Source organism: Phocoena phocoena, chromosome 9 (genome assembly GCF_963924675.1).
Source record: "Phocoena phocoena chromosome 9, mPhoPho1.1, whole genome shotgun sequence".
NCBI lineage: Eukaryota > Metazoa > Chordata > Mammalia > Artiodactyla > Phocoenidae > Phocoena > Phocoena phocoena.
In genome coordinates, this window is record NC_089227.1 from 72708886 (window position 1) to 72734673 (window position 25788).

General features: G+C 37.5%; 1 protein-coding gene across 1 annotated transcript in view; it reads left to right on the forward strand.

Moving 5' to 3' along the window:
• The window catches only part of TES (testin LIM domain protein), a 46808-nt gene extending 25571 nt beyond the window's left edge, over positions 1 to 21237 (forward strand). Inside the window, exons 2-7 of the mRNA XM_065883442.1 lie at positions 341 to 426; positions 11565 to 11817; positions 12978 to 13313; positions 14287 to 14502; positions 14919 to 15077; positions 20950 to 21237. Of these exons, the coding sequence (XP_065739514.1) occupies positions 341 to 426; positions 11565 to 11817; positions 12978 to 13313; positions 14287 to 14502; positions 14919 to 15077; positions 20950 to 21138 (1239 nt within the window). The 3' untranslated portion in view covers positions 21139 to 21237. The remainder of the gene's footprint in view (positions 1 to 340; positions 427 to 11564; positions 11818 to 12977; positions 13314 to 14286; positions 14503 to 14918; positions 15078 to 20949) is intronic.
• The last annotated feature ends 4551 nt before the right edge of the window (positions 21238 to 25788 follow it).

Here is a 25788-nt window from a genome sequence, read left to right on the forward strand (position 1 = left end):
GTATCTATTGTATACAGGGTATGAAGTGGCCAAAGAGATGAATTCATGACTTTTTGTCACTTGCAATATTTGTAGTCTTCTATGTAGTTGTATTCTAATGCTTTTCTATTCATGAAAAAAAGCAATAAGAATACAAAGTATGTTGTGTGTGTACTTGGAATCGCCATTTAGTGTACCTGGGTGTCATCACTGACTAAACAATGTGACACTCATAAAAGATTTATTTGCAAGTTATATCAACAGGAGTGGTAAATGGAATTAAAGGTATAATTTATTGAATTTTTTAAAGATTTTAAAAAAAAAATGTAATAACAGATTCACGTTGTTTTCTCTTTAACAGATGGGCTTAGGACATGAGCAAGGATTTGGAGCCCCCTGTTTAAAATGCAAAGGAAAATGTGAGGGGTTCGAACTGCACTTCTGGAGGTAATGTTTTGAAAACCACAACCACAATAGTAATTCCTGCTTTTTGTCACTGCTTCCTCAGACAGCAGAGATCGCTTACAGGCTACCCAGCATGGTTGCTAAGTTGTGGATCTGTTATATTCTTTTCTAAGAAGTAAAGCTATTCTGACTTCCCATCATTATTCGAGCTAATTGGGCCATAGTAACTATATTTAGAATTGTTTGATTTATTTGCTGTTCTTCAGTTTCCCTATGAGACTGAAATACTGAATACGTCTCTTTTCTGAGTGGCAAATAAGTTTGTGGTAATCTTGAAGGACTATTTTGTGGTAATCTTGAAGGACTATTTATTAGTTATTCTTTTGTTAAAAACATAACTGCACATCTCATCTGTACATTTGCGATAAACAATAAATATGATGAATTAAGCAGTCATGTCCTAGTTCTCAGGAAATTGACTTGAATCTAGGTCTTTCCAAAATTTTCAGCTGTAAATTTACTACTGAAAAACTTTGAAACACTTGAGTTTAAAAGAATAATAATTCATCGCCATTGTTTTTGTTTGAATCAAGTGCCTATATGTGGAGGATGAATGTTAGTGGATCAAAAATGTGTATTTTGTATAGCTCTTATTTGCATGTTTTTAAAAAAATATTATCATACCTCATATAAACCTAAAATTGGTATTTTAAACCTGTTCTTTTGAAGAACATAAATGTTCATCAGCGGCTGTCAAGACCGTAATGGTAGTTTATGTCTGTTCAAAGTTAGAATTAGCGCAGTATTGCTAGAAGAAAAATATTAAAACGATCAACCATACATTATTAGGATGGAAGCTGCCTGTTGGAATGAATCTTACTTGAGAGCCACTTTTGTACTGCGTATTTCCATAGGAAATGCTCTAGAATAAAAAGTGTCCTCAGCTATTGAGGTTGTATACAGTGCAAGTTACAGGAGAATGTAAAATAAAATTTGGGATATTAGGCTCTTTTAAAAGCTTATTTATTTAGTAAGTTTTAGGAAACAAAGACAGTTGTTTTAAGTAGTGAAGGCAAAGGAAACCTTAGCCCTCCCCAAATGATGATACAGTTCTTTATCTGGAAGGAGCTAATATGTTCCAGGGAATTTCAAATTTACAGGACTTTAATAGCTCTCCCTTGTGTTGCCTCTTCAAGGGACATAGCAGTTTGTCAATATGTCTGTCACGTTTTAGAAAGGTAAAGTCACTAGACACAAAATAGTTTTCATGGATTAGAATATTTCAGCTCCTAATGTGAGCGCGACTCTCATTTGTACTCAGTGAGTTTTGTGGAGAGCTGCACTGCCCTCTGCTGGGCACAGCGCTTGCTTCACAGTCTTAAAATATACTCTTTTTAGTTTGACTATACATTTGCCAAAAACTGCTGATGAGATTTTTAAAGCTCATTCCTAAGTGATGGCGTCTTTTCTCTAAAGCAGGTTAGTTTATAGTAGTTCTTATTTGCTTTATGTTATTTTTGTATTGTAGATAACTATCATCTGATATTTTCAGATAAAATTGTCAGATAAGAACAGATATCTATGACATGAAAATCACTTATTTATTTTAATTTTTCCACACAATCTCATCTCCTTACCTGGGTATTGTCTGAGAATCTGCTAAGAGCCATAAAAGACTAGGGCTTTGTCATGGCCTCTAATCTAACTTGGGTTTATATAGTCTGTCCAAATGGTGTTACTTAGTAGTGCTGTCTTATTCCTGGCATTCCAGACACATTTCTCAGTATTTTTGATAATTCCTTGACCTTTTCACCACAACTGGAAGGCTTGAGGGTAAGTGCCTTTACCTCCAGATGAGCCATTTTCAGTACAGTCTTTGAAGACCTTTTACAGGCTTTCTAAGGCTGGTTGTCCTGAATGTAACAAAGATTCCAGGTCTGGTCCAGGGCCACAGAACTTCAGGGCTGGGACTGAAGTAGACATGGAGTCTCAGGATCCTGTCCACTTAGCTTCCTCCTCCATCTTCACGGTGACCCTGGACTTCTGAGACCCTTAGGGCCTCATGGAGCACATTGTGAAAATCAGAGCCTAATTATTCTTCACTGCTATTAGTCTGGCCTTCTATGCAGCCACAAGAATGGTCTTTTGAAAATGGATACTATTATGTACTTCCCAATAGCTTAAGAACCTTCAGTGTTTTCCCACTGGAGTTGATCCTTTAAGCAAAGTCTTTGGCCTTTGATGTTAAACCTCAATATCTGGCCTCTGCTACTGTTCCAGCCTCCCCTCCCATTTCAGGCACCTGTGCTTCAACTACTTAGACACATGCTGTTTCCTGAAATTTCTGTGCCTTGTCTCATGTTCCCTTTGCCTGGAAAGACCCTACATCTCACCACCTGGAAACAAAAAGTCCTTCCTGTTCTCTTCAAGTCTTAGCCCAAGCACTATCTCTGAGAAGTTCTTTTGCTCCCTGTATCAGTCAGCTCAGGCTTCTATAGCAAAATACCATAGACTGGTGGCTTAAACAGCAGAAGTTTATTGTCTTACAGTTCTGGAGGCTAGAAATCCAATATCAAAGCATCAGCATGGTTGATCAAAGCATCCTCACCAGAACCACTTCCTGGTTTGTAGATGACCACCTTGTGACTGTGTGCTCACATGTCCTTTTCTCTGTGTGTGTACATAGAGAGAGAGAAAGATCTCTCTCTTCCTCTTGTTATATGGCCACCAATTGTATCAGATTAGGACCCCACCCTTATGATCTCATTTAACTTTACTTCCTAAAAGCTCTGTCTCCCAATACAGTCACATTGGGGGTTACAGCTTCAACATAGGAATTTGGGGAGGGACACAGTTCAGTCCATAGCACCCTCTGTCCCTGCTTCCGCACACTCCCAAGTAAAGTAAATCATTTCCCCCCTTAGCACCTTGTACACTTGTAGGAAGCCAGGAAATAAATACTCAGACCTCATTTTCTTCATCACTTGGGCTTCCTGCTGGTGCTTTCCATTGCTGGGGACAAGGTAACACACTGCTTCAGTCCTTAGGGGTCAGCCTCCTAGGGCACAACACAGGGTACTGTGCAGAATGGATCTAGAGAGTGAGTGGAAGAGATCCAACAGGCATGACTGTCTATTCAAGGTGTGTCTCGAAAGTTGTAAAAAGCTGAAAATGAACTGTTAGATGTATGGAAGTTTAGAGTGGGACTCGTAACTTAGCTAGCCAAACTTCATTTTACAGATCAAAGAACTAAAACCCAAGGGAGTTAAAAATGACTTGTTTGAGCCTATTAGTTATTAATAATAAATATAATACATGAACATCTTCTGTGTCACACACCAATAAACACTTGTAATAGTTTTCTGTTGCTGCATAACAAATTGCTACAAATTTAGCAGGCTAAAATAACACCTGTTACTCAATATCCATTTATGCTTTAGATCAGAAGTCTAGGCAGCTTAGCTGGAGTCTCTGCTTAGGGTCCCAAAAGGCTGAAATCAGAGCGTTGGGTAGGTTGAGCTCTAATCTGGAAACTCTGGGGTCAGAATCTGCCTCCAGGCTCATTCCTCAGGTTGGTAGAATTCATTTCCTTGTGGTTGTAGGCCTGAGGTCCCTGTTTCCTTGCTGGCTGTCATCCAGTGGCTGCTCTCAGCTTCTAGAAGCCACTCATATTCCTTAGCACTTGGCAACCTCCATCTTCTAAGCCAACAACATTGCTTAGAATCCTTTCTGCACCTTCGATCTCTCTGAATTCCTCTCATGCTCCCAGCCAGAGAAAACAATATTTTTTAAGGGCTCTTGTGATTAGATTAGGCACACCTGGATAATCTCCCCTTTTCCATATAAAGTAACATAATAATAGGAATAACACCAGGGGTGAAGGTCATGGGAGGACTTAAAATTCTGCTTATCGCTTTATTTACCTGATTGTACCTAATCCTCATAATACCTTTTGAGATAACTGGTAGTATTCCTGTTTTATATACAAGAAGTCAAAGACTAAGAAAGTTAAATAACTTACTAAGCAAGGCTTATCGATGGCAGAGCTGGAATTTGGACCCCAAACTTGCCAAAACCTTCCTTATCACCACCTTTCTACAGGATAGAACAGAAACTCAGAACTATCTTTACACTCTCCTGCCCAGTGAACTGTGGACTGCACCAGACTATCCACCCTACATGTGGCACTTCTGCGGCATAGACATTTTGGTGGACAATAATATTTTAACTGTGAGCTCTCCTTTTTTTTCAGTGCACCAGTAATTACAAGACCAGAGAAAAATAAAAGGCTGAGGAGACCTGATACTTATCACATAAGAGCTACTATCTTCTGGACACACTTTTAAGTAATATTTAGAGATAACAAATATTTATGAAATGCAAGACAGAAACCTAAGATATCAAAGAGTTTATAGCCAATTATTTCATATCATTGGAACCACAGGTTCTTTATCATATAAGTAATATAATTATTTGTTTGTCTTATCCTTGATAAATCCTTCCAATAAAAGAGTTACGTTCTACAAGAAAAGTGTTACTTGAATATAGCATACATCTGTCCGGAGAATTTCTGATTGGGTTAGAGCTGGCTGAAAACTGAAAATTCCCCACCATAAATGGATTAATGCTTGTGCTGAATTCTATAACAGAGGCCCACGCTTAAGTCCATATATGTATATCCCTGTTGTAAAAGGGTAGCTTCCAACTCTTTTAAATTATTGGTTTATAGCAGTGCCATGACCATTCCTTTAAATCACTGTGACTGCTGGCAGCATGTCAAAGCACTCCTGTTGCTACTACTTGCCTTGGAAAAATAATAATTTTTACAAATAGTACTACAATAATAATTTCTCTATTGAGGGGGATGAGGGATAGTTTCTTGACTGCTTTCAGCCTGAAACTGTAAATCTATCTACTTTTCTGAGGCAATGCTTTTGGTAAATTTTGGGACTCTCTCTCATGGACTTAACTCAAGAACTCTGAAGTTGTAATGTAAAATTCTGAGAATACAGCTCTGATTTGTCATGCATATTAATCTTTGCATGTGTATATGTTAACAGCATTAAACATTTTTGTACAAAAACTTTCCAGTACAAATAACCCTCCTCCTCCCACATCTTAGAGCTTCCCAGTCTACCCTCACATCTTTTTTAGAAAGTCATAAAAAAGACTGTTTTAAACTAACTTAACTCAGAATCCCCCCCACCCTTTTTTCCCCTTCACACAACTTTAATTAACATCCCATGAAGAGCTTGGGGAGAATTGCTTTAGGGCAGTTTAGAAGATTTAGAGATAAGACAACTGTGCTAAGTATGGGAACTGAGTTATATACTCCCCCTAACTGCTATTGAATTGGAATAGCTCAAATAAATTTAATAAAAATAAACTATTTAAGTCTACATATATCATCAGAAGTTATGTGTGAATCATCTGAGGAAAGATACTGTACAAACCGTACAAACATAGCCCCTAGCACATGGATACTGAGCTCACCTAAGCCCTGTTTTTGTTTTGTTTCCAGTTGGCATAAAATCAATTTTTTAAAGTTCCTTGTTTTCTTAAAGGGGATGGAATCTGGGTTATTTTAGACTGAAATTAAATATATTATAAATGTCCCACTCATCCTCACGCCTTCTCTTAGATACAAAGATAATGGTATCTCTTTCTTCCCTAATTCCTTAACAAAATTCTCCTTTTAATAAATTTATTGGCTAGTTTCCAGATGACTTTGAAAGTTCTTAAATGATATTTCTAAAAATAAAATAATTTCAATTTAAATATGGGAGATTCAAATATAAAACACTATAGACTAAAATCCCAAGAAAAGGATTTAAAACATTTTTTTAAACCTAGATAAGTAGTAGATGGCACACATTTCCACATGGATAGCCCTTGGCACCTGGCCCAGATTTTATGGGTTTATTTCTTGCCTAGTGGTTTGTAGCTGTCCCTTTTTATTATAGAAATGGAGCTCTGGTATTAGGAGTCTGGAAGGGATGTGGTCATTCCAGCTCCTTCAGTGATGACAACTCTGACTAAAAGAACCATCCTACCCTTCTTGAGTCACATTCCTGCCAAGTGCTCTGTTACTGCAGGTTACCATGCTGGGATAAGGATGCAGATGAGGCTAATATATTGGGATTTTCAAAACTATCATGAGTGAACCATAGGTTTTCCCCACTTAGAAAAACTGATAATCAGGCATAGTCTGACTTCTTTAGCTACTTCTTTTTCCCTCATCACTGCTGCTATTGGTGTAGTGTTTTTAACCTGATTTTTCTTGCTTTAATAAAGGTATTTCAGGTGGGTGAAGGGGTGGACAGGGAATATAGATTTTCTCAGAATGTAAATATTCCAAGAATAGCCAAGATGAAAAATAGGAAAAAATATAGAGATGGCTATTTTATCACTGGTTAATATACCTCTTTTATATAACATTTTCACAGTAAATATAATTTATTTAACCATGCTACAGCTTGTCGTAGTATAGTTCATGCTTTAGAAAGCCCGCAGGCTTTATTTCACTTACTCTTTTACTATTTGTCTTTCAGATTCTAGAATCTAACTCCCCTCATTTCATAGCATACATGTTGTACTGGTGTAGAACTGGATAATAAACATTTCCAAAGGAGCTCCAGTATTCATCACATCCTTGTAAAATTATTACTTCCTTCTTTAGTGAACCACTTTGCTAATATTAGGATGCATGCCATAGTTCACAGCCATGTAAGGATCTATTTATCTATATTAAGAACTAAATTCCCAACCCACCTCTTTACCCTCAGGAAGGTGTGATTTAAAACTTGATCCAAAAGCAATGTGATAGTTTTATGAATAATTATATTGTTTTTGTTAACCGAAGAACAAGAATGAAGAACATACTGTAGTAGAATAGTATGCTCCTTTCCACTAGATGGAAGTATGAGATAACCAGATGTAAGAGTCTTTTATAGCTGAACTGGAATATGCAAAATCTTCAGCGAATTCTTACCAAATAAAGAATTCTGACCAATGTGTGCACAAGGGAAGTATTTAGCCTCTCCACCTTCATATCTCTGACACTCTGTCTCTTTCTTTCTCTCTCTTTCTGGGACTGTATAAATCAGATCTAATGTTTTCAGTTTGCATACCTCACCTTAAGAAAACAGGACTCAAAAATCAATAATTATTTAATAATTTGTTATTTGGCAATGAGTTTTTTAGTTGTTTTGTTTTTTGCTAATTTTCCGATGTAGAGAAATCCAATGATTTATATTAATTTTAAATCCATAAGACTTATTAAACTCTTAATGATGGTGATACATTTTTATATGATCAGTCATAGCATGTGTGGTTAACAACAGTTTAGTTTCTTCCTTTCTGATGAATCCTTATGACTTGTATTTCTTTGAACTTTCTTACTGCTCTGGTTAGTACCCGCAGGACAAAATGAATGAAGTCTCGATGGCAAGGTTGCTTTCTTGCTTCAGATCCTAAAATGAATGCACTAAGTGTGATGGATGCTGAGTCTTGTGGGGTTTTTTTCCAGAAACCCTTTCTAAAATCCTAATTCCCTTCTACAGCTAAAATTACTTTAAAATGTAATCAGAAGAAATGTTGAAATGTATTGAATCCTTTTCCTATATCTGACGGGAAGCAAACATTTACCTTATCAGTTTCCGCTGTTATCTTTATTTTCCTTCTTTTTTTACTTTAGGTTTAGTCTGAATTTTTCCTAACTTCCTGAATTAAACACTTAGCTTATTAATTTTTATTCTTCTAATTTGAGCATACCTTAACTATAAATTTCCTCCTCAGCATCCCTTTAGTTGTGTTCTACAAGTTTCAGGAAGTAATATTTTTGCTTTCTTTTTCCCTAAAATGATTTTGGTTTTAATTTCTATTGTAATTTTTTCTTTCAACATTGAATTTTTTAAGAGGCTTTTAAAAAAAAGTACTTTGTAGTTACATTTTTGCTGATGATTTCTAACATAATTGCATTCTGTTCAGATAATGTGGTTGATGATGTGTCCTTGGGCATTTCTTGAGCCTTGCTCTATGGCATAGTAGACTTTTAGATTTTCAAAGTGTTTCAAATACTTATAAAAAGAATGTATGTTCTCCAATCACTGGATATGATATTTTTATGTGTCTATTAGATCAAGCTTGATAATTGTGTTATTCAAATATTCATTTCTAATTTTTTTAGTCTCACCATAATGATGGGTTTGTTCACGTATTTCTTATAGTTCTGTTACTTTTGCTTATATATGTTGAAGTTAGGTTATTAGGTTGTATTAAGTTCAGAATTGTTATATCATAGAAGTGTTTTTAAATGTTTGTTACAATGAAGTGACTCTCTTTATTAGTCATTAAAGGAAAAAGCATTAATTGTATGATATTCATATAGGTATCTAACTTACATTTTGTTGGCATTTACCTGGTTAATCTTTTTGCATCTTTACACTTTCATCCTTTCTGTGTGTTTAAACTTTAAGCATTTCTTACAGACAGCATATTGTTTAATTTTGTTGTATTATCCTTCTGAAAGCCTTCATCTTTCAGCTGGAGAAATGGGTCCATTTATAGTGACTGTTGATATGCTTGGGTTATATCAACCATCTAATTTTTGCTTTCTGCATGTCCTAATTGCCTCCGTTTATTTTTTTCTCCTCTCTTATTTGACTAATTACATCTTTATACTTTCATTCCTTTTTCTTTTAGTTTAGAAATTACATTTCTTTCTTTAGTTATCTAGATATTTTAACATACATGTTTAACCTCTAATGTTAATCTATATCTTCAGTATCTTCCTGAACAATATAAGGATATTAGACTGTTTTCTTAAAACTCAGATTCCTCCCTCTAACTTATATGCTATCATTGCCCTGTATTTTAGTACCAGTATAAGTTTTTAACCCCACAAAGTCTCTCTACTCCTCTGTTTTCCTCTGTCACCTTTTCCAGCTTCTGCTCCTTTACCAGACTCCTTCCTGAGTCCTCATCTTCTTCCTCTGCTCTTCCCCCAGGAAGTGAAAGTGACCTGTTCAATTAATTCCCTGACTTCCGAACTTATATTTTCTATCAGGCTACAGTTTTTAACACTAGATCTATATATCCTGTAATCTACTTGATATCTTTACCCTGTCTCATAGGCATTTCAAACTTATTATTTCAGTTTTGGATAACTTTCACCAACCTTTTGCCCCATACCTCAGATCTGTTCTTTTGCTTTTACGATCTAAGAAATTACATTCCTTTCACCAACTTACTCATCCTGGAAACCTGGGTTCATTTTTTAACAGACTGGACCTTCCCTTCACCATCACTATATATGCACAAAGTTTATTCAGTTTCACATTCAAGGATATCTTAAATTTGTTCTTTTCTTTTTATCTCCAACATCAAATAATCTAGTCCAAGCTATTACACATCTTACCCAGGCCAAAACAATAACCATCCAAGTTGTAAATTCCACTTGCGAAGTAGCAGTAGAATCTCTGTTATTTAGAACCTTGCCATTGCAAATTGGATGCACCATTGACATGTTAACTGGTCTCCCTACTTTCAGTTATGTCTACCCCTAATTCATTCTCCATGTGACAAGTATTACAATTTTTGAAAATGATCTAATCATGTTATTCCATTACTTAAAAGCCTTCTGTGCCTCCTGATTGATCTTATAATGAAAGCCAAATTTCTTAATGTGCCCTACAAGCCCCTGCATGATCTCAGGCTTGCCTACCTCTCCAACCTTGTCACCACCCCATTTACTTATCTCACTGTAGTCATACCAGATTTATCTGATCATGGGACCTAAGGGCACAATCTCTTTCCTAATTCAGGACCACCACAAATACTCTTTCCACCCAGAATGTCTGGAGGCTTTTCTCCTTTCATTACCTCTTCTCAAATACACACACATACATAATTCACACCTGTTTTACACATCCTTCAGATATCAACCTAAATGTCACTTTCTTATGGAGTAATGTTCTTATGGAGTCCTCTCCTCACCAGTTCTAATTCAAAATTATACCCTCTCGGGCTTCTCTGGTGGCTCAGTGGTTGAGTCCGCCTGCCGATGCAGGGCACACGGGCTCATGCCCTGCATGGGAAGATCCCACATGCCGCGGAGCGGCTGGGCCTGTGAGCCATGGCTGCTGAGCCTGCGTGTCCAGAGCCTGTGCTCCTCAACGGGAGAGGCCACAACAGTGAGAGGCCCGCGTACCGCAAAAAAATAAATAAATTAATTAAAATTAAAATTAAAAAAAATATACCCTCTCAAAGTATCCTGTACTTTTCTTTCTTATCACAAATGCAATTATAGGTGTGTGCGTGTGTGTGTGTGTTTGTATGTGTGTGTATTTGTTTAATATCTGTCTCCCCACCAGGTGATAAGTTCTAGAATGTCAGAGACTGGGCCTAATTTTTTCACTATTATGTCCTACTATCAAGTTCATTGCTTGGCACATGGACACTCATATACATTGCATGAATGAAAGATTACATGCCAGACCAGTCTGGGGAAGGGAGCCGGTGTCCTTCAACTATAAGAAGGCCAGAGACTTTGTCTTCTTATACATAAGGGAGCACATGATAGGTGATCACTACGTGTTTGAAGAAATAAAAGAAGGGGGAAGGAAAGGGAAGGAAAGAGAAAGGAGAAAGGAAATAGAATATGAGAAAAGAGAGGAAAGGAAATTGGAAAGGGGACAGAAAGGAAATGATAAAAGCTAAACCTAAATCTTGGATTACCGTCCTTGATCAGAAAAGGATATATCTACCTCCTTCTCTCTCACTTAGGGACAAAAACAAAAACAAAAACCCATGGGCAATGGCTGTTATCGTGCAGTAAAATATGAAACTGCTTACTGTGATAGTTTTTTGGTGATTTTGTTTTATTTATATATCTGGTTGAGAGAATGAGGAATACCAGATGGGGTTATCCTCAGACATGCCCCCTTGAGCATGCACTTTTTAATCAAAACCTAACTTTTTTCAAAGTCTTATAAAGCGAAGATGCATTTATATGTTTCCTTGTTTAAATTTATGGATGGCTACTTGTAATCTCCTCACCCTCCCCAAGACTTGACTTTGCATACCATTATGTGGAATATTTGTAAAAGTATATTTTGAACTATATATGTATGACTGATTAGATCTAATTAATCATTGCCTACTTATCTCCAAAATTATAGAAAAATATGTCGTAACTGCAAGTGTGGCCAAGAAGAGCATGATGTCCTCTTGAGCAATGAAGAGGATCGAAAAGTGGGGAAACTTTTTGAAGACACCAAGTATACCACCCTGATTGCAAAGCTAAAATCAGATGGAATTCCCATGTATAAACGCAATGTTATGATACTGACCAATCCAGTTGCTGCCAAGAAGAATGTCTCCATCAACACAGTTACCTATGAATGGGCTCCTCCTGTCCAGAATCAGGCATTGGTAAATAATAAGGGGGTGGGAAGTCCCGGTATTAAAGTTCATGGGCTACTTATTTAGGGCAATTCCTTTAGTGACCCTAATCGACCTCAGGTCTATTATTTTTCTGGGGTCCCCATTACTTTGACTTACAACTCCTATTGGTCTTTTGAAAGTAAGATTAGATACCTCATAGAATTTTTGACTACCTAGATAATCTGTGTTAACTTTTTCAAAGAAATGGTCTGACATTTTTAATAATTAAATGAAAAACAGAGGTTTTGTATAAATCTAGTAACTTCTGTGTTACTCTTGAGAAGATTTCTCTTAAGATAGTTAAGAATATCTAAAGAATAGAATTTTCTTTCATTTTTTATAATTCAGAAGATGTTCAACACTATATTTCTTTTACTATGTAAGGCAAAAAAATGCAATTTTGTGTCAAGCTACTTCCACTAATACAACAACTAGAGGAGACATTTGGAAATCTTTTAAGAAGGTTAGTTAAATCATAAGAGTGAATCTTGTGATATCATTTTCTTAGAGTGATGAAAAGACTGATGATCCTTAGACCATTCTAAACATGCTGCCTAAAAAATTGTATTCTCTTGCAACTATACAGTTGTGTTTTTTTTTTGTGGTACGCGGGCCTCTCACTGTTGTGGCCTCTCCCATTGCGGAGCACAGGCTCCGGATGCGCAGGCTCAGCGGCCATGGCTCACGGGCCCAGCCGCTCCGCGGCATGTGGGATCTTCCTGGACTGGGGCATGAACCCGAGTGCCCTGCATTGGCAGGCGGACTCTCAACCACTGTGCCACCAGGGAAGCCCTTTTGGTTTGTTTTTTATAATTTTTATTGGAGTATAGTTGATTTACAATGTTGTGTTAGTTTCAGGTGTACAGCAAAGTGATTTTAGCACATGTAAACATTAAAAGAAACTGGAAAAAAGAAAAGCTTTAATTTCATGAAGAAAAATGTGTTCACTTTTACTGACCTCAGTCTATTTATTGTACCATTTTTAACGTGTTAACATCTCAAGATGTTAATATTATGAAGATCAATTGTTAGTAATGGATAAAACTGACTTCTTTCTTCAGTATTTTGATTCTAATGAGTGTTGTAAAATATCATTTATATGATGGCCAAGGCATCTCCCAGTTAACACCGGTCTCCTTGTGGTCTAGGCCAGGCAGTACATGCAGATGCTGCCCAAAGAGAAGCAGCCAGTGGCAGGCTCAGAGGGGGCGCAGTACCGGAAGAAGCAGTTGGCAAAGCAACTCCCTGCTCATGACCAGGACCCTTCAAAGTGCCATGAGTTGTCTCCCAAAGAGGTGAAGGAGATGGAGCAGTTTGTGAAGAAATATAAGAGCGAGGCTCTGGGAGTAGGAGATGTCAAACTACCCCGTGACATGGATGCTCAAGGGCCCAATAAAACATACATTCCTGGAGGGGATAGAAGCACCACGACAGCGGTAGGGGCCATGGAAGACAAATCAGCCGAACACAAAAGAACTCAGTATGTAAGTGATAACAGTCATGATGTTGGGCCAATTGGTATATTTTACAGGTTCATTCCATTTCTTTGAATGGCTGGTGGGGGGGCGGGGTCGATGGGGAGGAATACAGTTACTCTGTTTCCAAAAGGGAGTAGGTGAGGGAAATAAATTGAATTATAATTCAGTTTAGGCTTATTTTAGAGAATTATCTACCACATTTGAAGCCTTGGTCTAAAGCCAGGTTTTCTGATTATCTGTTGCCGAAGATAATTGTGAGTTTTATGTATACATAGCAGTTAGCATTGGTGTCGTGCTGGAATACAACATACAATCTAGAGTCTGTTTCTAAACATAATTTTGATGTTATCTCTTCCCATAAATAAGAATAATACATGCTTAGGTTAATTCAGTTTTGCTTGTGAGAACATGCCTAAAATTCAAACTTAAATTTATGTGGATATATGGTCAATCATACTTTTAAAAAGTCTCTCTAGAGAGGGATATTGAAGTCTTTTTTTTAATGCCTTGAAAGTAGAAGCAAATTGTGACACAGATGAACAAAAAATAAGAACTAAACTTACTGTAATGTGTTTCTCACAGATCCCGTTAGCACATCAACCAACAAGGCTTAGTCCTGTATTAAAAAAAAGAAGAAAAAAGTACAATAATTTCTAAAGTAGTCATTTTTGAGAGAACTACTAAAATTGAAGTGAAAATTACTATTAGCCTTTTTCCATAAGCAGCTTTAATTCAGAAAACGGTGCTCTGTTACACATAGGGTGCAAGAATTAGGTTTGGAGAATCTCTAGGCTTTCTGGAGAAAGCCTAGAGATTCCTTTTCACAAATACTAACACCATATTGCCTACATGGACAAATTACTGATTTCAGTAGAAATTATTTTTCTTGAAAGTGGTTTCTCTGAATTCCTACTAAAACTGTTGATGAGAAATGCCAGTCTTAGGATAACTAGATTGTTTTGGCTGGTTTTGCTTTCAGTCCTGCTACTGCTGCAAACTGAGTATGAAGGAAGGAGACCCAGCCATCTATGCTGAAAGGGCCGGCTACGATAAACTGTGGCACCCAGCTTGTTTCGTCTGCAGTATGTGCCATGAACTCCTGGTCGACATGATTTATTTCTGGAAGAATGGCAAGCTGTACTGTGGCAGACATTACTGTGACAGTGAGAAACCCCGGTGTGCTGGCTGTGATGAGGTATGTTCTCTGGGGCCACCTAAATGCAGGCTCCTTTTTGCACCCATCTATGGTTTCTCCACCATGGTAACCAGGCCACCCTTAGTGAGAAGGTAAGATGAATTAACCAAGCATTAGTTGCTTTATTTATATCCAAAGAAGTTGAATGAAAAAACTTTTAATTTCAGTCATTCTGAGTGTCCATGTTAACTGAGTTACCTAATGAAATACTGTCCAGAAATGTAAAAGATTGATTTGAACCAAACTAAATAATCACCCAAGTTCAAGCTTTCGGTTGTTTTCAGACTTCACACCCCAAAAAGTTGACTGATACTCCTTGTGCATCTAAATCCCTTATTGGTCTAAAGAACCTAGCTTGGTTATTTGTTGTAAAAAGGAAAAAAACATGATTGATCTCATTTTTATCCTCTTCCCAGCTAATATTCAGCAATGAGTATACCCAGGCAGAAAACCAGAACTGGCATCTGAAACACTTCTGCTGCTTTGACTGTGACAACATCCTAGCTGGGGAAATATACGTGATGGTCAATGACAAGCCCGTGTGCAAGCCCTGCTATGTGAAGAACCACGCTGTGGTAAGAGACATCTTGGGATGTGGTAGCCTTGACCTGCCTTATTTAAGCCTCCTACAAAGGAGAAACAGAAAGCACTACTCTTAAGTAGGAAACACGTGATTCCTACCATAGGGTGTTAAAATCCAGGTAATTCAAAACAATACATGCACTGACTAGGATGAACCACCTCAAGATTCTACCTGTGCAGTTTACACTATAAACTGCGACTTGATAATCAAATCCCCACCGAAAAGAAGTTCCTTAATGGGAGTGAGATTGATTGATTCTCATCATACAGATCAGATTTCACTTAAATTAAGGTATTTAGGGGCTTTTCATATTGCTTTAGCTCTATTTTAATGTTTATGTTTCTGTTCTTGTTACCAGATCACCCACTGTGGCTTTGTTTTTGCTACCTGTAGATTGTACAGTGCCTATTTCTTAAACTTTCATTGAATTTATATATATAACAAAATTTGACTTGCATATTTATATTTATTTGCATGAGCCAAACATTCAAATATTTAATGTGGAAGTACATATATATATATACACACACACACACACATACACCCTGCTTACACAGAGCTTCTGTTGAATGATTGCCCAGAGGTAGATAAATTAAATAAAGAGTAGATAAAGAAAGAGTTGACCATATATGGTAAAGCTTATAACCCAGGGGGTATTAAAAGGATAGATGTTTACTTTATATACAGATAAATAAGTACTAGTTAAAGATCTCCCTGAGCTATCAAGTAGAGGAGACTCCTAGCTAAGGAATAAAATGACGTATTTATTATGTATAGTTCTCGGAGTATGATGCAATGAAAATACGGTAAGAAGTTTTGGTGTCAATGCCAGTTTTCAACCTTTACCCACTGCCCCCAGATATAATCTATCAGCTATCATCTTCTATCAACTCTGCCTCATCGATATAGCTCAGATTCTCACAGTTACAACTACTCTACTTCAGATCTTTATTTTTTTGTTGTTTGGATTATTGTAGTGACCTCAAATTTGGCCTCCCCACTTCCATTCTTCTTGTTCAAAGCCACCTTCCATAAAGATGGAAGATAATCTTTCTAAAATGAAAATCTGATCATTAAGCCTTTGCTTAATAGATCCAGCCCCTTCTTACCTGTCCAGCCATTTCTACTAGTCATCTAACCCAAATCATACATTTCCCAAGTTACCTGCATTACATAGTTTATACACTGTGCTTTGTCTTCTGCTCACGCTAATTCCTTTGTCTGATATGTCCTCCTAGTCCCTGTTGGTTTTTTAACTTATTTATTTATATATATATTTTTGGCCACGCCACACAGCTTGTCGGATCTTAGTTCCCCAACAGGAATCAAACCCAGACCCCCGGCGGCAGTGAAAGCGCTCGGTCCTAATCACTAGACCGCCAGGGAATTCCCTCCCTGTTTTACTTGACTGTGCCTGCACATTCCTCCAGACTAAGTTTAGGCTTAACTTTTTTTCAGAACACCTTTCCTGATTCCCTACCCCAAGCTCCACCCCTTTCTCTCTGGCTAGGCTGGATGCCTCTCTTCCCACAGGGCTCTGTGTGCGCTTGCCCACGTGTGTGTAATTGTTAATATCATTCATCTGTCTCTTCCACCAGACTGTAAACAGCTGGAGGATAGAGCTTGCCTCTTTATTTTCATACCCTCAATGTTTGTACTTAGGAAATGTTTGAGTGACTGACTTGTGTTTTAACATTTCTCATTTGCTTTGGGGGTCAACATGGACTTTCCTTATACCTGGGGATAAGATGTTGAATCATCATATGGCCTGATACGTCATTTAGCTAAAAAAAAACGCTTCTCTAAATGTTGTTGCAACAATTTCTCTACAGAAGAAGATTATCATAATGTGCATTTTACACATTACAGGGGTATGTTACCTTGGTTTCAAGGACTAGAATGTAAATTCCACGAGGGCAGGGATTTTGTCTGCTTTTTTTCTGTTCTATTTCCAACACTAGAACAACACAGTAGGTACTCAGATATTTATAGAATAAAGCTGTAAACAGATGAAACTCCTTTATTGTTACAAGCTTCTTTCCATTGCATTGCAATAATCATTGGAGAGGAATAACCACAGATATGATTAAAAAGAGAATGAGAGAATCTCTAAATTATTTAGCTTTATAATATGGCATGATTTCTTTTAGAAGGTTTACTTTCTCAGTAAGATACACTATTGCCATTTGCTTAATATTAAAATGAACATATCTATCCATCACCTGAATAAACCTTAGCTGATAGCAAAGAGAGGTACCCATGCAACATGCTAAATGATATAAAAATTGGAAGATTATCTAGTTCAGGGAATTGATCTGCTTGGATCTTTTAATCTTAAAAAGAAAAAAAAAAAAGGAGTGAGAATACAAATTATTTTTAGACCTGAAGCCAAGAACCCAATTCAAAACAGGGCTTTTCTGAGGAAAAAATTAACCTGGAAGGAGGAAAATGAGAAATAACTTAGTTTGTCTCTTCATGGTCTCTGGAATTCTAGTCTCAAACGGCCACCCCCAGAATTCACATCTCTGAGATTTCACAGGATCCTCCTGATAGAGAGCACATTACAACAAATGTCATTATCAATTTTATATTGTGTATACAAATAAATAAAAAGTAGGAGGGATTGAAGGAAATAAGAACTTATTGAATTATTAGCGGTTTAATTAAGAATCCAGGAAAGGGCTTCCCTGGTGGCGCAGTGGTTGAGAGTCCGCCTGCCGATGCAGGGGACATGGGTTCGTGCCCCGGTCGGGGAAGATCCCACGTGCCGCAGAGCAGCTGGGCCCGTGAGCCATGGCCGCTGAGCCTGTGCGTCCGGAGCCTGTGCTCCGCAACGGGAGAGGGCACAACAGTAAGAGGCCCACGTACCGCAAAAAAAAAAAAAAAAAAAAAAAAAGAATCCAGGAAAAATCTAATGCCAAGCAGAAAGTGGTGAAGTACATCATCTCCCTGACTGGTCCTGGAGTCTCCAGACCTTTGGTTGGGGCCTGGGCAGCTTTCAGATCTATGAAGAATGAGGGATTGGTAGTTTTTACCTGGGATCATATCAGACTTTGGGATGAATGGCCATCAAATTATTAATAAAACTAAATTTCATGAAGCTCACAAACCCTAAATAAATTCCTATACCATTCAGCGTGCTAATTATTTTTTTTTTTTACCAAAACAATTTCCTTAATTTTACGTGCAGTTGAACAGTAGTTATCACTTTTTAATTACAAATGAAAATGTGAGTTTTGAAAAATTATAAAAAGATCTACAAACATGAGAGGGCTGAGATAAAGAAGGTAGATCATGGTCTAAAATCAAGGGAATAAAAACTTGAGTGTGAAATGCTTCTATTGTACACAAACAAGTTTTAAAATATTGAAAAAATAATATGAAATATAGAAAACAAAAAGGGCAACATTCTAAATGAATTACAAAGCTATAAAAAATGAATATAGGGCTTCCCTGGTGGCGCAGTGGTTGAGAGTCCGCCTGCCGATGCAGGGGACACGGGTTCGTGCCCCGGCCCGGGAAGATCCCACATGTCGCGGAGCGGCTGGGCCCGTGAGCCATGGCCACTGAGCCTGCACGTCCGGAGCCTGTGCTCCGCAACGGGAGAGGCCACAACAGTGAGAAGCCTGCGTACCGCAAAAAAAAAAAAAAAAAAAAAAAAAAATGAATATACACAAAAGTAATTGCTTACATGGTGCAGCTACAAATTAGGAGTATGTTTGTAATCAAAACACTCATTTCTGTTGTATTCAGGAATAGTGGATCAATCATGCAAAGAGAGTATCTCCCTTGCTTCTCAGGGAAGATTGGGTTGACATAACCTGTGAATTAAGGAGCTACAATCTCTGTAATTAGAAGCCTTGTAGTTCTAAAAAATATGGAAAGTGTATTTCAGGTCTGAAGTGAATATTTATAACAAGGCCTCACTTCACACCCTAAGCCAGTTCACCCACTGAGTGGCAGCCACACTTTCAGGTCTTTTCAAGTAAGAAGGCTTAGGCTAAATGACCTTCCTCAACCCACCCACCCTCATCTCTCAGGAATTCCTGACAATCACATTAAGAGACCAAGGGTGTGGAAGATTAGTCACTTTGATGTAATGCTGGACAATCTTGTTGGTTTCTTCATTTGTTATAAAATATTTAAAACAAAAACTTTAGACACATTGATTTATAATATATATAAACAAGAAGGCATATGAACTATCTAGTGTTCTGGAGCTCTCAACTGGGTAGTTTTGTTTTCTGCTGTAATATTGCCAGTTATTCATTCATTTTCTTTCTATACATGTCCAACTAAAGAAGAAAATTATGTGTGTTTGTGGGTGTGGATGTGTGTATGTCATATGTTTATTTGTACATAACATACATGTACACTGAATGGTATATGGAATGTAAGTGTTAATGTTCCATGATATTAGATTATACATAAATTATGACATGACAGAAGCCAGTTAACTACAAGTTATATTTTTAGTGCAAACTAATTATTCTCAAACACTGTCAGTATTTTTTGACTGAGTCCTTAATTACTTTGAACATGATTTTCATTTACTACTGTCTAGAAATTAGTGGTGTTAATAATCTCATGTGTCATAGGTAAGACTGGTAAAATGACCACTTCAGAGCTTTAGTGAGTGAGGAAAAATCTCTTTTTTTTAAGCCTATTTTTTAGAGCAGTTTTAGGTTTACAACAAAATTGTTAAGGAGATACAGAGATTTCCCATATCCCCCCTACTCCCCTCACATGCATCGCCTTGAGCATTATCCACATCACTCACCAGAGTGGTACGTTTTTTAACAAGGGTGAATCTACATGGACATAAATCATAATCACCCAAAGTCCACAGTTTACCTTAGGGTTCACTGTTGATGTGTATTCCATGGGTTTGGACAAATGTATAGAATGGACAAATGACATATGGACAAATGACATATATCCATCATTGCAGTATCATACAGAATATTTTCACTGGCCTATAAGCCCTCTGTGCTCTGCCTGTTCATCTCTCCTACCTCCCTGTCCCCTACTCCCTACCCCTGGCAACCACTGATCTTTTTATTTTCTCCATAATTTTGCCTTTGCTAGAGTGTCATATAGTTGGAATCATACAGTATGTAGCCTTCCCAGATTGGCTTCTTTAACTTAGTAATGTGCATTTAAGGTTCCTCCAAGGCTTGACAGTTCATTTCTTTTTAGCTCTGAATCGTATGAATGTACCATAGTTTATTTATCCATTTACCCACTGATGGACATCTTCCAAGTTGTGGCAATTACAAATAAAGCATCCGTGTGCAGGTTTTCGTGTGGACATAAGTTTTCAACTCATTTGGGTAAATACCAAGGAGCATGATTGTTGGATTGTATGATAAGAGTAAGTTTAATTTTAAGAAACTGCCGAACTGTCGTCCAAATTAGCTGAACCATTTTGCATTTCCACCGGCAATGAATGAGAGTTCTTATTGTTCCACATCCTTGTCAGCATTTGGTAGTATAGGAAAAATCATAAAACTTATTTTATAATTGCTAATGTACAATGTAATAGAATACACTAGAACCAAACACACTGCTTTGGAACTTGCCGTCAAGACTTTTTGCCGTGGGGATATCTTACAAGCACTGAGTCCTGTTTGGACTTCAACTGTTATTTCTCACAGTGTTCCACGTATAGACCCCCATTAACAATTGTTGGCTATGGAGGTTAATGAGAAGAAGGTCATTCTCAGTTGTATATCTCTGAGGTTGTCATTCTCAGTTTAATCTGCCATCTGAAGCAGTGCGCTGAGTTTGTTCTAACATGAAAATGTTACCATCACAGTTCGATCTCTCATCTTCTTCTCTTCTTTGTATAATTGACTTAACAGGTATGTCAAGGATGCCACAATGCCATTGATCCCGAAGTGCAGCGGGTGACCTATAACAACTTCAGCTGGCACGCATCCACAGAGTGCTTTCTGTGCTCCTGCTGCAGCAAGTGTCTCATTGGGCAGAAGTTCATGCCAGTAGAAGGGATGGTTTTCTGTTCAGTGGAGTGTAAGAAGATGATGTCTTAAGAGGGGGTACCAAGCAATATTGAGCCATAGCTAACCAGAGTGTTCTGTATTTCTACTGTAAAATGCAATTTAGAAAAACAAAAGGAAAAAAAAGAAACTATAAAGGAAACCAGGAGATTTTGTTCAGTATCTTTCTTTGATGTTTTTCCTTATCAAATTTTTCATATCAATTTTTAAAACCTGCTTTAAGCATTTGATTTTAAAAATGGTAAAGAGTTTTACATTTTCTTGGCTTTCCAGATGTAAAATCTTTTGAGTTGGAGGCTTGGGTTTAATCATTCTTCATATTCCTGCCCCCTTTGTGCCAAACACAGTATATATGAAACATTTAAAAGTTAGTATTTGAGTGGAAAGATGAGCATTTCATGTTCTATATTCTTTTTCACTTCTTGTATAAAATGAAAAGGAAATTAAACTTGCCCTAATGCCAAGGTTCTACGTTTATTGCCTCATCATATTCACTGAATTTTGTAGTGATACACAATGAATTCTTTTGACAGAGAAAATAGAAATGCAGCATAGTATGAAGAGCCGTTATCATTTTAATGCCTATGCATTTGCTATTTCCTAACTTAGGCAGAGGTGGCTTTATCGCATATCTCTATTTTTTTTATTTGCTCTGCCTCTCAGTATTCTCTTTGTAAGCTGATGACCTCCATCTGTGGCCTTGAATATTTTATTGTCACATGTGGCATCCACACTTTTTAATTCTATAGATGATTTTTGGCTTGGACGTAAAAGCCAAGCCACTCCTTTATATTATGCTTTCAATCCAAAGAACATGCATACTTTTTGTATCCAAGAAACTATAACTTGTATTGTTTGCACTCGCCTGCTGTGGTTTGGATAGACTTTTTGCATGGTTTTCTTTCTTTTCTAATGGATACTGTCCTAGGATGCCTTTTCATGGGTATATATCAAATGCCTTCTTTGCCTGTATACTTCCATCCTTAGATATTTCTAATGTTAATTCTGCCTTATCTACTTCCATACATAGCTATGCACTATGAAAATTAAATGGAATGAATGATATGTATATTATTATTCAAAATAAAGTCTCTTTCACTTTAGTACTTGTATCTTTATTCTTCGTATCCTTTTCATTTCAGAGCAAAAAAATCCTTCTGCAATTAAGCATTTGTTACAGCAGGGGGCGGTGTTTCCAAGCATAAAAAAATAATTACCGCCCCCCCCCACCACCACATAAAGGCTACTTCTGACAAAACAGGACAGAAACTAGGCGCTTCATTATGGTGAAGGGATAAATTTTATGAAACTTTATAATAAATGAAAGCATTTAAATTGTTGGTTTTCAAGTCATGCACGAGTTTTTTCTTTCAGGAAAGAAAATGTCATTTTAATTGTTTGGGAAAGCTGTATTTTCTTGAGGTAAGTCTAACAAGTATTACTCTTACACCCAAATTGCAACTCTGTTTGGTTTTCTAAGAATTTTTTCATGGCAGCCTATTGTGAAAAGGGAAGCAAATGTGGAATAGTTTTAACTTCATTATTCCTAATATTAGCAGGTCATGAGATTTCTTTTCTTCTTAGTCTGAAGCATTTGTCATAGCAGGAGTAGCACTTTTCTCTGACACATACCCAGAATAATTTGATTTTGATTTTTTTCAGCTCATGTCTGTTTGGCTAATAGCGCTTCTCCTAAATTCCACAGCCAGCTCCCCCGGCCCACCCTACCCCGCACTCACTAACATACAGATATCTGCACTTATTCCCTCTGCACTGTGCCTTCCCCAGCCATGAAAAGAGTGTCTTGAACAGATCACCTTATCTAAGAAGTACTCTAATCCTGCACTCAATTTTAAATGCTAATATCACAGATATCCATCATTGTCTATAAATACCACTTTATGCTTTCTCTCTTTTACCCTTATCTCGAATGGCAACAGATATATTTCCATCTTTTCCACGAAGTTGAACAAGTTAATTTTCCCACACATGGCTAAGTGGGAATAAATTGAAAACATTTCTTTGCATGCTAACAGGCCTACTCCACATGTCTGCCTGCGCAGCCCGCAGTCTCCTGCGGCTGAGATTGAATCAGGCTGTTTTGGAGATGTAGAGGCTCAAGAAATTTGGCTAAATCCATCACTTACTACCTGAGACACTGATTGCGTGTATATTAGGCATTTCCTAAAAGAATAAACTACTTTGCCTGAGAAATACAGAACCACTTGTTTTGACTCATTACCCTGACTAAGTTTTAGTTTGGCTTTCTAATACAACAGAATGAACTGTAATGAAATGTAATGCAAGAGAATGTGCACCATTTTTAATTGTTAATCAGATTTTTTTTTTAAAGAGGTCTTTCAAATACTTTGTCCTATAAGCACTTAACAAGAGTGTAAGATGGTTACTAGATTCTATAATTTTTATTTTTCCTCTAGCCCTTAGGATATGTTCACCGCCTCACTTTCCACCATCATTTTATATTCTGCATTGACCTCAATTCTAAATAATGGCTTACTTGGTACTGGCGCCAGAGTTAAATCCTTCCTTTGCAATGGGGAAAAGATAGGAAAGTAATAAATATTTCTATCTGAATGTGTGCATTTTTTTCTTCAAAAATAGATGATGAAGAATAAACTTTTGGTCTACTTATTTCTTATGGGGTTAATAAATAGAAATTTCTATCATCCAAATCTCATTTATGTTCTATTTTTCAGATACATATAGCTTATCCATTTTTTGTACTCAATATAGCGGGCATTTGACTAACATGTCTATGTAGTTAGCAGTTGAGAGACCCTTACCCTGAAAGGGACTAGACAGGGAGGAAAAGAATACCAGAATATGAACCACGATAAAGGCACCACAGACAGTAAGAAAAGAAATGCCTTTTTCCCTTCTGCAGAAGCCAACATCTTGGATATTAAAAGGTATAATGATGACTCTGATTCTCTTATTCCCCTGTTCAGCCGTGGGTACTTGAGAATAACTATGTTGGATGAGGAAAGAGAAGGGAGATATTTCTTTCCTGAGACCCAGGAAGTTCAAAAGAAGATTTTGACACATCAGTTGCTAAAGTATATTGAAGTAATACATTTATCATCCTTATTGGAAGAATCAGACATGTTAGAATGACTAATCATGAACTCATTCACAGAATCTGCACATAGCCTACTCATCTCAAAATCTCAGAAGGATCTTGCTCTTAACCTTTGAATACAGTTGTAATTTTGAGAAATCAGTGGATTTGGTTATCCAATCCCTTTAAGAAATACAAGTTACTCAAGAGACTCTAGTCATCATACTTTTTGGTATGGTATCTTTTTTTTTTTTTTTTTTTTTTAAAATATTTATTTATTTATTTATTTATGGCTGTGTTGGGTCTTTGCTTCTGTGCGAGGGCTTTCTCTAGTTGTGGCAAGCAGGGTCCACTCTTCATCGCGGTGCGCCGGCCTCTCACTATCGTGGCCTCTCTTGTTGCGGAGCACAGGCTCCAGACGCGCAGGCTCAGTAGTTGTGGCTCACGGGCCCAGTTGCTCTGCGGCATATGGGATCTTCCCAGACCAGGGCTCGAACCCGTGTCCCCTGCATTGGCAGGCAGATTCTCAACCACTGCGCCACCAGGGAAGCCCTTTTTGTTTTTTTTTTTTTTTGTTTGTTTGTTTTTTGCAGTACACGGGCCTCTCACTGTTGTGGCCTCTCCTGTTGCGGAGCACAGGCTCCGGACGCGCAGGCTCAGCAGCCATGGCTCACGGGCCCAGCCGCTCTGCGGCATGTGGGATCTTCCCGGACCGGGGCATGAACCCATGTCCCCTGCATCGGCAGGCGGACTCTCAACCACTGCGCCACCAGGGAAGCCCGGTATGGTATCTTTTTTAATTTTTTTTTAAATTTTTTTGGAAATGAGGGGATGAGGGTTGTTTTTTCCTTTAATGAACTTTATCTGAAACTTCTGTGACTCTGAAGTCTTCAAGCACAGGTTTCCAAATCTGACTTTGAAGTATTTCAGCCCAATTTCACCAAAGGCAAGAAATTCATTATTGACTCATTCTTAAGGAATTTTCAACATGCAGTGTTTAAGCTCATCCAGCTTCACCATGGTTACCAAAGAGACACCACAGCCCAAGATCAGCATTAAGCCTCTGTCTCAAGATGCCCTGGCATATCTGAACTTGTCTTCTGGCTATTCACTTAATTCCTTGGAAAACTTATGACTCCATCAATGTCTCCATAAAATAGCACTTTAGCACAAATTCTTACTAGATATGCCCTGCCCCTCCCTGACGTCTCCCGATTGAAGTGCTCAATGACAACTCTGACGACTGTACTGAATATTCACATATATGAAAGGGGTACATGGGTGTGTTTTGATCAAACAACCTGAAACACATTCTGGCTTGATTAATAGATTTTTTTCATATATTTACTACATGTTTAAATAGCCTTAGCTAATTATTTTGTCTCTTCACGGGGACAACATGTCATTGTAGCTTCTATTTAATCTGATAATGTATTTTGAAACCCTCAAAGCAAGGTATCATTAACCTTTTATATTGTTTTCAATGGCATTTTATGCTGACATTTTGAAGGATGCTATTGATTTTTCTTCAATGATACTTCCCCCCAGGATATCTCAACCTTCAGACAAATAGCAAAAACAACCTATACCCTGGTACCTTTACT